The sequence below is a fragment of the Ambystoma mexicanum genome, chromosome 1q (genome assembly GCF_040938575.1).
Source record: "Ambystoma mexicanum isolate Mex_15411 chromosome 1q, UKY_AmexF1_1, whole genome shotgun sequence".
In the NCBI taxonomy this organism is placed as follows: domain Eukaryota; kingdom Metazoa; phylum Chordata; class Amphibia; order Caudata; family Ambystomatidae; genus Ambystoma; species Ambystoma mexicanum.
The window spans coordinates 133,448,525-133,461,699 of record NC_090922.1 but is presented as its reverse complement, the minus strand read 5'-3'; the positions used below and the strand labels follow the sequence as shown (position 1 = coordinate 133,461,699).

General features: G+C 42.2%; 1 protein-coding gene across 1 annotated transcript in view; it reads right to left on the bottom strand.

Annotated features, from left to right (window-relative positions):
• Positions 1 to 13,175, bottom strand: part of LOC138553491 (uncharacterized) — a 51,447-nt gene that overhangs the window by 19,220 nt on the left and 19,052 nt on the right. The window contains exons 2-3 of the mRNA XM_069642538.1: positions 6,240 to 7,052; positions 3,878 to 4,075 (exon numbers count right to left, since the gene is read on the bottom strand). Coding sequence (XP_069498639.1) covers positions 3,878 to 4,075; positions 6,240 to 7,052 — 1,011 coding nt within the window. The remainder of the gene's footprint in view (positions 1 to 3,877; positions 4,076 to 6,239; positions 7,053 to 13,175) is intronic.

The window sequence follows — 13,175 nt, the reverse complement described above, 5'->3', positions numbered from 1 at the left end:
CAAATGCAATATCATGCTACAGCCTATGTTGTCATTATGACGTACCAATTAGAGAAGATATGTTCTCACTATATTGTCTTGCAGCAAGTTGAGTTACATCATAAATGTAATGGGTGTCATAAATTTACTATACAAACTTGCTCATTCTATTGTAGTAATAATTATCGAGTAGACAATAAATGCAATCTAACGACTAAAATCAGTATCTAAATATACATGATATGTAGTCTAACTTAATATCACTCTGAAAGTGCAATTAATAAATGTGCAATGATCAATACTAAGTGCATATGGAGCATACAGAAAGTTCTAGTGCTGCATCATGAAAACACCCTCTATTGCCTCTCTATTATCCCATTAGAAGAGACATATTCTATCTAAAACCCACTTTAGAACATTCAGCTGCATCATATGTGTGTCCTTTCTGTTCTATACACCCATGTGAATTCTGTAACCGTTTTATAGATCCCTCCGCCAATGTGTGTACATCTCCAAAGTTAAGAATTTAATTAAGGAATACATACAACTCTGAATCGACATTTAAGCCAAACGGTGTCAAGGTGTTATATTTATAAATTAACTTGGCTTCAAGTTGACGTAAATTAAGTTCCCCAGAGCCCATTCTCTTATGTTGGGGAACATGAGCCAGACCTCGAAAAGACATTGCTCCTACATCACCATTGTGTCTTTCCATAAAATGTTGTATAAAAGGATAACTGAGGTCACCATTTTTAATGGCTCTATAGTGTTGTAGTATGCGCAACCTCAGTGCACCTATAGTAGATCCAATGTAGGGCAAACCACAGCTACATGAAATGACATATATTACAAATGTTGTTAGACAATTGATGTTGTGTTTGTATAACCATTTAGTAACAAATGTGCACATTTTGCATAGGGAGCATTTGTTAAAACCTACTACGCGTCTCCTAGTTAGTGAGATGCTGCTATTTTCATTCTCCATCCTTAACATGCTAGGCGATGAGATGTTTTTAAGTGACTGGGCTTTATAGAAGGTGACTTGAGGGAAAGGGCCTAATACTCTACTCAGATCTCCATCACTGGTGAGTATTTTCCCGTGTTTAAGCATAATTGCTCTAACGTCCTTCGCTTGATGATTGAAGCCTGAAATGAATCTAATGCTTTCATCTTGTGCCTTGCATTTGGACTTGAAAATGTCACTTCTCGAGCATTGTACAGCCTTTTTAAATTATTGTTCTATAGTACGTGGTTTGTAACCTCTCTCAGTAAATCTTTGGGCGATTATTTTGGCTTCAATCTGATAGTCCAAATTAGTACTGCAAATGCAAATTCCCCATATGGTATAGATTTCTTGAGAGCCACTGGGTGATGGCTACTGGCATGGAGGGTGGAATTTGAGCTAGTGTCCTTTCTATGCAGTGTAGATTTCAGTGTATTCTCTACTATTTCATATTTAATATAGAGAAACACAAGTTCTTTTTTACTGCAAGAGGTTGTGAGTTGGAGATTCAAGGCATTCTGACAGAAGATGTCTATGTATTAGGAAAGACATTGCTCTGAGCCGCCCCATATAATTAATAGATCATCGATATAATGATATCACACCACTATGTGTTGAGTGTACTGCTCCAATTCCACTCTCCATCCCATGTACAAATTGGCATATGTGGGTGCCATACATGAGCCCATGGCTGTACCCTGGATTTGTTTGTACGTATGGTCTTCAAGCACAAATTAGTTGTGTTCTAGACAAAATTGCAGCATTTGTCACAGCATGTCATTATGTTGGCGATGGCTGACAGATCTAGTGTCTAAAAAATGTTGACATGCAGCAAGAACACATTGATGTTTGATAGCGGTATATAATGATACCACATCTAAAGATACCAGTAAGTACTTTAAATCCCAGTTGACATTGCTTAATTTGCTCAACAGATCTGAAGTATCTCGTATGTAAGAACCTAGGCTAATGACAAATGGTTGAACGAAAAGTTCCAAAGGTTTGGAGGTATTTTCCAGGAGACTATTGATAGAGGAAACAATCGGTCTACCCGGAGGTTGGGAGAGACTCTTGTGTATTTTTTGGAATAAAATAGATCACAGGTGTTACGGGATGCTTAGTCTTAAGAAAGAAATATCCATCTTAATTAATTAGTTCCCTTTGCAGCCATTGCTGAAGTAGTGTAAAGAATAATTTCTTGGTTTCTGTCAAAGCCAGCTCTTGAACCATCTCATAACAGTTCTCATCACCCAATTATCTAGATGCCTCCTTCTTATACATGGTCTTGTCCATAATGACCACTCTTCCTCCTTTATTGGAGGGGCGAATGACTATGCTGGAATCGGTTCTGAGACAATTTAGAGCTGCATTTTGGCCATAAATTACATTTCTGGATCTGGACTTGGCAGGTTCCAAGAGTTTCTTGAGATCTTTAGATACTAATTATTCAAAGACTTCAATGAAGCTACACACGATGTTAGGACAGAAGATGGATTTAGGTTTGAATTTGCTAGGAGGTCTTACATCTGTGTGGATACCAAGATGATGAAATAGTGTGTGTATATATATATATATATATATTTGATTTTTTTCTTTTTTCCAAAATAGTTACGGTTAGACCAACAGAAACAGTAGAAATAATAATATTAAGGTAACATAATAAACATTGGTAATTAATTACAACATTTATTATGTATGGGCTTGATAGAATTGTCCAACCTTGTGGTTAGCTCAAAACTAACATCTGAGTCTTTTGGCAGTGTTCACATGAATGTCGAGCCAGAGGTGGCTCTGTGAGAATCCTGAGCCTGCGGGTCTACTAAGCCTGTGGTGGGTTTTGCAATGCACTGAACCTGTGGAGTGTTCTGGATCGCCCAATGTGGGGCCTGGATGCAAAGCATGACATGCCGCCCTTGGTTGTGCGGTGCAACAGGAACAACTGTAGCCTGAGAAGTCGACTAGGACAGCTGAAGAAGAAATCAACTGCCATCTGGAAGCCAAATGATCAACGCCCAAGAGGGTCAACACTCACCAGCAGTCTCTTAAAGAGAGACCAGGACCACATGTCTAGAGCTACAACATGGTCATGGACCTTGACGACATCACATGAATTGTCAGAAACCGTGTATGAGTGCATATAACTTTGATCACCAACTAGCAGAGAGTGGGACAATTGGACTATGAACTTCAGCCCTGGGTTAGAGTTACATTTAAGACTAAGCAGCTCATTCCAACCAATCTTTTTCTCTGTGACCCTGGACTGATTCCAATCCCTGTTTAGTTAGAACCTTGCTTCAAACTCTCCCATTGGTCTGCATAAAAGCCTTTGTTATACCATCTATTTGAGCCTTCATTAATGTGTTGTTGCCTTAGTCTGTGACATGCGCTACTTACAAGAACAGGTGGATCTATTTCAGTTCCATACAATTGCATTGGTGTCATTCTCTACAAGTAAGTACACTGAAAGGAAAAATGATTTTGAAAGTGTCTCAAATTACACCAGTCTGCCCTAGCATGGTTGTCCCATCACATATATCCAGCAATTGGTTTGCAACTGACATTTTAAAAGTGTACAAATATCGGATACATATATCGGTGTAAGGGCAAATTATTTTACAAAACTGTCTCTTTCACCTAAAGCCCCCATTTTCGTTATTCTTCCATTCGCCAATCCACCTTTTTCAATCTATGGGTTTTTTTGGGGTTAAAAAGAAGATTGTTAAAAAAAAGTTACAGTTACACAAATGCAAAGGCATGGCCTGAGTTAGACATGTCATCCAATGGTTGTGTTACAGCTGCATCTCTCTACCCTGGCCAATCTTCCTTTTCCCCGCTATTCTCACTGTGTCGCTCCCATCGCATCCTTCGGCGGAAGAGCATGCACTATGCACTTACTGTTATGGTTCCCCCGTCCTGTGTTTGAACAGATCTGTTCTCTGGATGGTACGACTTTGACGCTCCTGTTGCCAAATCGACATCCACTTTAACGAAGGCCATGCCTCCATCGGCAGTGATGTTCCAGTAGTAGACATCAAATGCATTCGGGTTGGGTGGTAGAATCTGGGGATACTTGTTAAGCAGGAAGGTTCTAAACTGAGAAAATACAAAATCGGAGAAAATTGCAAAATAGAACATAACTAAAAGTGAACTGAAGTAAACAGGCCAGAGTATCAACATTCGGCCAATGGCACTGATATATAAAAATGGCAACATGGTGTGGCTTCTGCATTCCATGACAGCACCACTTGCCAATGCCCTGATGTTACTAGAAAGGTCATTCGCCATTTCAGAGCATTGGAAAAAGTCCCTTATCCCATATGGAAACTATGACGCCCAAACGTTGTTACCAATGCAGCTGACCATATGAAAATATAATGTATTATTGACCTCTACTGTTCTGAACATCCAAACTGAAACTTAAAGCTTGGTATTCCTGGAAAGTTACTATGGCCTACATGTGGGGTAATTTGGAAGTAGCATGTGTCCCTGAATTCAGATTGCCAATCATCCATTTTATAATATAAAAGGCATCTTCCAATCAGAAGGACATGGCACTATTTAAGAGTGAAGCAGGCGTGAATTATGATCATGTGTGTGTATTTATTTTGCTGGAGCTAGACGGCAGAGCTCAAGGGTTTAATTCCAGGTACCCTTTACAGAATACAGAACTACATGACTCCATCCTCGTATCGCAAATAATATTTGTTTCTCCATGGACCCACTTCTAGCCTAGCTTTCCTGAACCTCACAGATGCATACTTTTTAAGCTTTCCTGTACCGACTTACTTGTATTTTCCACAATCATTTTATGAAAACTCTTAAAATGCATTTACCATCATGCTTCACCGTGGTTCTTCTCTTATCACTCTCTACATTGCTGAGTTTCACGTGCTCTACCTTTAAGTCAATGTCTTTCCATTACTGGAGACTACATCAGCTCAGACCCCCTTAATGACTCCCTCTCTCTGGAAACATTTTCATTAGAAGACCAACTCAATACCGAATATGTACCTATTTCATACCTGCCTGAACAATCTTCTCCTTGTGATGTCCTATCTTGATTCTTTCCCTAAATCCTCCATCATTAGGTTCCTTATCGCTTATCATTTTTACAATTCCCCTTATCATACACCAGAGGAAGCCTTTTGAAATATATTAGTAATATTTACTCTACAAATCCTACCTATGTTATTATCTAAGGTGTCTAGGTATTGGGGACTGAGCAGATGCACAGCCATTCTTATCCTGAGAGTGGCCTTCACCTGTCAGTCCCTCATCTTCTAAAATTCTGCAAGGAAAGAATAAACCTCACGTGTCCCCTTTTAACCTCACACCCAAATTCTGTGGCTGTCTAAATCAGTATATATTGTTCACGGCTACAAACACCTTAAACTTGGAGTGAATGTTATGAAAAATGAAATGAGCACCAGGCCCAGAGTGCAATATGTATTTAGTGGTTCAAGCAAACAACCCTTCTGTCAAAAATATGTGTGTCAAATATATATACATATGGTCATTTCTTATGCTTCCAAAATGTAAATTGACTTAATGCAACATAGAGAGGAACCCACACTCGTGCTTTGTGTCCCATTCCCCTTTAACACTGGGATATTTCAAAAGAGTACGAGAGGTTTGAGACGAACTGTCCACCTTGAAATGAAGACCTACGTGAAATAGATGTATATGGTCATTCTAGGCTTTGACACTATGCTTTGCTCAGAAATGCAAGTGTAACATTCGTAGCATGACGACAATATATGCTGGGAATCATCATTAATAATGAACACTGTACACATTTTTTTAAAAGAGCCTGTTACAAAATGTTAGCACAATTACATGATTTGCCTTTTTTTACATAGCTTCTTTTGCACAAAAAAAACAGCACCCCGCCTGCATCAAGCTTTGCCAGAGTTTGTCATTGTGCTTTGCTGCTCACAGCAACTGCTGGGGTAGCTCTAATATGCACACGATCATTTGACTCTCACCCAGATAGAGACAGAGACATGAAGTGAGTAAGAAAGACAAAGAGTAAGACAGCTGTCAGAGACACAGCGAGAGAGGAGAGAGAGAGAGAAAGAGAAAGAGAACGAGAACGAGAAAGAGAGAGGGAGAGGAGAGAGAGAGGGTTAGCACATAATGGGTCAGTTCCACCCAGTTTCATAAATACACAATGCATTTAATAGATGAACATATTTTGACATCTCAAGGACTACTACTACAAAGTCTAAAAGTGAACGTCAATAATGTGAAGTTGTACCTCAACTCCATCGAAGGAAGAGGTGTTCTGCGGAATGGTCGGCTGATGGCTATTATTCATATCTTCTATTGCAGGTGCCAGAGTATTAATTAAAGAATGCATCATGAAGATTGTGTCCAAGGCAGCTATTCTATGCAAACAATCACCGCATATGTCACTGGAGCACTGCTTGAAATCGCCCGTATGAGCAGGCCCTGCCATGCTGTCGGTTGTAATGTAGGTGTTATAATTCCTGCAGATCATTGAGGATAGGGAGCCAGCAGAGCAAGGGTGGCATATCAAATTATAAAAATAGCCGAGAGTTGTGTTCTCAAGACCCTGCGTGCCAATGCCGAGAAGGTAATCCTGGAATTCGGAGAGTTGACGTGGCCTCTGAAAAAGTGCCAACATCCCTTGGCAAGCCGCAGGTGCATAATCTTCAAAGTCAAAGAAAGTATCAGTGCAGCATTGAACAATCTGCTTGCCAGTGATTGGGGAAGCTTGTCCGCTTTCTATGGCTCTTGCCATGTAATCTATGGTGGTATAATACGTATCAATGGCGATTGTGACATTGGATGCTGAGGACAAGATCTTCTCAACCAGGCGCTTCCCATCGTAGGTTTTCTTCTCAATGAATTCCAGACATACTTCCTCTTTATCTCTTTGCTCAAAGCCTGTGATCACATTTCTGAGATCTTGGTCATAATAATGGACAACCCCAACTATGTTCCACTGAAATTGCTCCAACAAGGTGAGAAGGCTTTCAAGAGCGCCCTGTTCATTAATCTTCCATGCAGTGTTGAGAAAACTGATTTTGTTCTTGAAGACTTCAACCTACAAGAAGATAGTCAGTGTTACAGCAAAATGGCAGAGTCCTTCTTCAAGGATCAGGAAGTAGAGATGAAATACAAGAACACAAACAGGCACTTTGATCCTGGGTCAATTGTTTAAGCCCCTCCTCCCCCCACTGAGATCCTATGCATGCTGTAGAATTGTCTAAATGTCTGCCTTAACAGGACCATGTGTACAGTTTTCCTGAATGTATAGGGACCTGCTTCAGGGGGATTATCAGTGATTATGTTGTAGGTCAGTGAAGCATTCGACGTTTGAATGTTTTAAATAACATGTTTATGGGCATATATATGTATTCCCTTTCTTTAAAAATGTACGTTATTGGGTGTTATATAGCACAACTGATGCAATGTTCATGGTGTCTTGGCACTTTGGGCCCTGCAACATAATGGATTGGGTTTGGTTAGTAGGAACATGGGCGCAGGGATAGGCTAATGTATTGTTTACAAGAGAGTAGGGCAAAAAAGCCTAATAGGACACTGCTCTTGCAAAGTACGTTAGCACAAAGGAGGCAGCAGGTGGCTGGAGGTTGTGGGTACGTTACACATGCAGCAGACCACTGGTAATATGCATTCTGCACTCGCGATGAACAAAAGTCAAAACAGCCAATAACACGATCAACCACACCAGACTTTCAAAAACAAGCCTCAGAGGAAGAGTAAGGACTGCTCGAAACATGTGTCAGGCTGCATTTCTTCTTATTAAATAATCCTGCAACTAAAGCAGTTCCGTTGGTGGCGCAGTGAGGCTGGAACAAGTGTTAAATAATGTATTGTTTGTGCTGATGCGTGGAGCTCATAAGGAAATCGGCTCTGTGTGCAGATAAGTTTCAAGCTGTTCATTACCTGGGTGTTATAGTTAACTATTATCCCTAAATAATATCTATTAACTGGGATGCACATGTTTCTTATTTGGCCGATGTCTGTTATGGCATTTTGTAAGGTTGTGGTCATCTGGGGTGCTCTGTGAGCTAGTTTTCTTTTTGAGCTTATCAATGTCGAAATATAGCATTTAACTTGTCTTTGTATAGAATTCAAGGAGGATCATTATAAGTTCCCCGGTCTGCAAAAAATGATGGTAAATTTAATGGTTATTCCGGCACCAGCATTTTCTTCATACCGGGGGAACACACGTTTTCCGGTGGGGGCAGTGATCTACCGGCAGGCCTGACCTGCTGGTATTTCAGGCCCCGACACCAGCAATCCCATCCATGGCAGCCTGTGGGACGCCATGGAATGGGAACTTACTGGTGTCCCCGCAATATCCCGGTAATGCCGGGGTATCGGGTGGTGGAAACAGTAAGACAGTTTTGCCTGTGTCCCGGCGGAATTTCCGTTGGGATACCGGCAAAACTGTCATGAGGGACTATAGCTTGTCTTTTTTAGTATTCATAGTATTCTTTTTCAGAAGACTACCATATGAAGACTATGCAGCGTTCTGGATTCTAGTCGATTGCTAACAGAATACTAAAGAAATACTTGCTTTATAGTCTTTTAGTCTTCATTTAGTATGTAATACTCTACCACTTTTGACCACTAATAAGACCAAAAAAATGGAACAAAGATATTCCATTTTGGTGAGGGCTTTGTCATGCTTCTAGCTGTTGCATTTGGTGCGGAATTGAGTTTTTAGTGGAAATAACAGTGGTGGACGCAGCTTTTGGTGCCAGGAGGTGGATAGCTCCTGAAGGGGCACCAATATTCTAAACAATTCATGGCCAGCCCTCCCGGGGGTGGGGAATGTTTTCAGTGAAGGATCCTAAATGTTTCCTAAAGTTAGCGCGAGCGACTCAGCAAAGCGTGAGAGTCCTAAATAATTAAGGAGGATTGTAGGCTGAAGAGCTCCATGCATATGATATAAAGTGACCATTTCTGGCATAAATAGGTTTTAGCAGCAGATTCATGCATGTGATTTAAAGTTACCATTACTGGCACAGCTAGGGCAACCTACCTTGCCAGCATTCATCACGTTAAAATTACATCCATGATGGATGACGCGCTTAATGCATCTGATTTCAAGTGACCATTACTGTGGCAATAAGACCCTCAGCGGTGGGCCAATACCGCCCCAGGTAATGCCCCCGGGGCCGTAGTTACAGGACCGAGCGTAGCGAGGGCCTTAACGAAGCCCAGAGGGCATTAGCATGGGCAGTATTGGCCCGCCGCTGAGGGTCTTATTACTGTTAGCACCCCGGCCCATTAGACCAGGGTGCTAATGTCATTTTTTTTTCTGTTTCGCTTATTTCGAAACAGAAAAAAAAAAATGAAAAAATGGCTGCCGGGAAAGGGAAAACGTAGTCCGTTCCCAGCGCGTTCGCTCCCAAGATCAGAAGAAAAAAAGAAGGTAAGTGGGGTTGTGAGGGCAGAAGGGAGGGGGACGCGGAAGGAAAATAAAAAAAAATAAAAAGAAGTACCGCGGTCTCCGGCGGGGGACGATGGAAGCCTCCAGTCGTGTGGAGGCTTGGAGCAGGGATGGCCCCGGTCCGAGTCTCCACACGGCTGGAGGTTTCCATCGTCGCCCGCCGGAGATCGCAGGATAGAAGGTAAGTCGGGTGGGGTGGGAGGTAAAAAAAATTACCGGCGGGGGACGAAGGAAGCCTCCAGCCATGGGGAGGCTCGGAGCGGGGACTGCCCCGTTTTGAGCCTCCTCATTGGCTGAGGGGCTGCTACGCCCCTCGCCGGGAACAGAGTAGCCAGCTGCGCACGGCGTAAAAGGGAATACCGTGTGGTATGGCTCACAAATGAGCCAATCACCACGCAGTATTCCTGTTGCGCTGCGCGTGCCGGGTGCTAATGGCATAGATCTGACAAACTATGCCATTAATGGTCACTTTAAATCACACACATGGAGCTTCTGCCAGATCCTTACTGGCATAGTAGGTTTTGGCAGCAGCTTCTCTAATTTGTCGGGAGGTCAACCCAAGGTCAAATGACACCAAAGAGTCAGTCGGAGCATGTCAAGTGTTCAGAATACCAGGAGAGGGTTTGGTGGGGAAGTGGGCGGGACAAAAACAAAGAACCTTTCCTAAGCAACCACAATGCCCATGGTGATGTCCAGAGGTGTCTTTTCACCTGAGCTGATGGTTGCTGTCTTGAGGGAGCCTCCATAAATAGCCCAGATGGCACAGCCTTGGTAGAACCAAACAAAGTATACCCCAGAGAGCCAATTAGCGCATCAAAAGTGAGATGGTAGTGGAGGGCTGGAGAGTGCAGCCGCAACTAGTACAAAAAGTTACTGACCAGGAACAATGCCATGGGGATGGCCCCAGGAATCCCCCATCAGGAGGATGAGCTAAGTGACTTTGGTAGGCCCAAATTACTTAACGCCAAATACCCAATCATATATTGCAGAAAGTGCTCCGGATTTTTGGGGAGCGATGGGGAGTGCAGCACAACAAACTGTGGGAAATGTCCCACTTCTGTGAAGCAACATCCACAGTTTAATCACCATGTGATCCACAGGGGGCTCTGTGGGCCCCACAAAACAGATATGGAGGATAATTAGGGCAAGCTAGGTATGGTGAATGTAGAGGAGCTCTGGTGAGATCAAGGACGCAAGCCTACACTCCAGGGAAAACTCACAGTAATGCCACAAGACTCAGACTGCTAGATGCTGACTCCATCTTGGAATACTGAGAGAAAGCAGCTGACGCCAGGGGAAGCTCACACAAATCCAAATTCTGACCAACAAACAATTACTGCAGCCACCGGTGCCAGTAAAAGAGGTGGAGAAAGTAAAAAGAACTCCAGCCCCAGCAGAGCGAACAGTTTCTGACACAGATAGTCTTGTCATTGTTACCTGACTCGTTGGTTTTACATAGCCTAGCAAAATGGCCCATTTTTCCACACTTTCTACATTTGACAATCATGGCAGGACATTCCGTAGGGCTCATGGCATGTTGTTTTTCAAAACCCCACATCTAGTACATAAACCTTTGCACGCCTCTTGTGATGTTGCTTGCCCACCACCACTAGTCAGCCCCAACCGGTTATTTTTCTTTATTATACCCCCCCCTTGGCATCGGCGGCTGCCGTATTTCAAAGACTCATGCAACACCTATTTTCTGGTCTTAAGGGAGTATATTATTTTCAAGATGATATCCTCGTGTCTGATATGAATGAAGAAGATCATGATGCCAAACTATTAGGGGTGCTACAAGTAATACAACAGAAGGGTTTGACTCTCAAGATAGACAAATGCAAGATTAAGAAAAAAGAAGTCACATACTTGGGCCACTGCATCAGTGAGGAAGGTATAAGACCCAAAGAGACTCTGATAAATACTATTTTAAAAATCCCCGATCCTGCAAGTAAAGACCAACTCAGGAGCCTGTTAGGGCTCACAGAATACTACTCCAAATTTGTTGACCATTATGCGGACAAGACCATTCACATGAGGAATTTGATGACTAAAGGCACAAAATTTGAATGGTCGGCGGAGTGCCAAGAGGAATTTAACAGAATCAAAAACCTGATTAATAAAGCACCAACACTCAAGATGTTCAATTGTGGGGCTAAGACTGTGTTATCAGTAGATGCAAGTAATGTTGGATTGGGTGGTGTCTTAGAACAGATCCATGATGGGTCATGTGTTCCAATCGCTTTTGCCTCTAGAACCTTAAAGGGAGCAGAGAGAAACTATTCTACCATTGAGAAGGAAGCATTGGCTGTTAAATGGATTTTAGAACACTTTAAAAGTCTGATTTGGGGAGTCCCAATTGAATTGAAGACAGACCACAAACCTCTGATTCATGTGTTGAATCCCAAGAATTCTCATTTGACATCGCCTCGAATCAGAAGATGGATATTGATTATCATGCAGTATAACGTAGTCATAAAATATACTCCAGGTAGAACTAACAAAGTTGCTGATTGCTTCTCTTGCCTAACGTGTGTAGATGAAAACCTTCAATTGTCAAACGACGAGGGGATGAAGGAAGACCAAGATATGGATTCAATTATTGCACAGATTCATCCCAGTTTTGGAAAAGAAGAGTGGTTGACAGCTGCAGAATTAGATCTGGAACAAAAGTTGTTGAGGAAAGCAGTGGTGGAAGGTTGGAAGAATAATCAGAATGAAATCAGAATATGGGAAAAGATTAAAGATGAATTGTCATGTGATGACGTTTGTGTTTATCGGGGTGATCGCATTGTGCCACCTGTGAAGTTGAGGAAAAAGATTATGGACATTGCCCACGAAGGACATATTGGGAGAGATTTGACGAAGAGAAGAGTCAGAGGGACATATTGGTGGCCGAATATGTGGGGAGACTTGGAGTCACTTGTTAAAGAATGTTCTGCTTGTGCGGCGAGTGATAAAAGTAAAATCACAAGAGCCACACCACTGCAACCGGTAAGGGTTCCTGATGCTGTATGGTCCAAGTTGGCCATTGACATTGCGGGTCCCTATGAAGTTTTGGAACCTATGAAGATTTATCTTATAGTGTTGGTCGATTACACGTCAAATTGGGTGGAGTGTGGAATTGTAGAGGAGTCCGTTTCTGCACACAAAGTGGCCAGATTCTTAGAAGAGATTTTCAGTAGAGAAGGTGACCCGCAGGAACTAGTTTCGGACAATGGAGCTCAGTTTATGTCGCATGAAGTTCAGAACTTTTTAAGAAATCGGGCCATCAAACATATTACCACAGCTTTATACCATCCCATGAGTAATGGATTAGTGGAAAGGATAAATCGTTTCATAAAGGGGACAATTCAGTTGGCAGTGGTGAATAACTTGTCCTGGAAAGATACCCTCAAAGAAGCTTTGAACACGTATAAGGTCACCCCTCATTCTGTTACCGGTGTAGAGCCGTTTACCTTAATGAGAGGCAGGTTTGCCAATAATAGACTTAAGCCGGCTTGGATGACCACTAAGAAGAGTACCAACATTGACATGGATGAAGTCATGGAGAGAGTTAAGAAGAGGCAGGAACAGTACAGGAAATACTATGATCAGCATAAACATGTGAAGGAAAACGATGTTCGAGTTGGAGATTGGGTCAGAGTAAAAGAGCCCAAAAGAATTTTGAAGGGAGAGTCCAAGTTCCGCAACCCTCAGAAAATAACAAGGTGTTTTAAGAAAACAGTTGTGCTTGATAATGGAGAG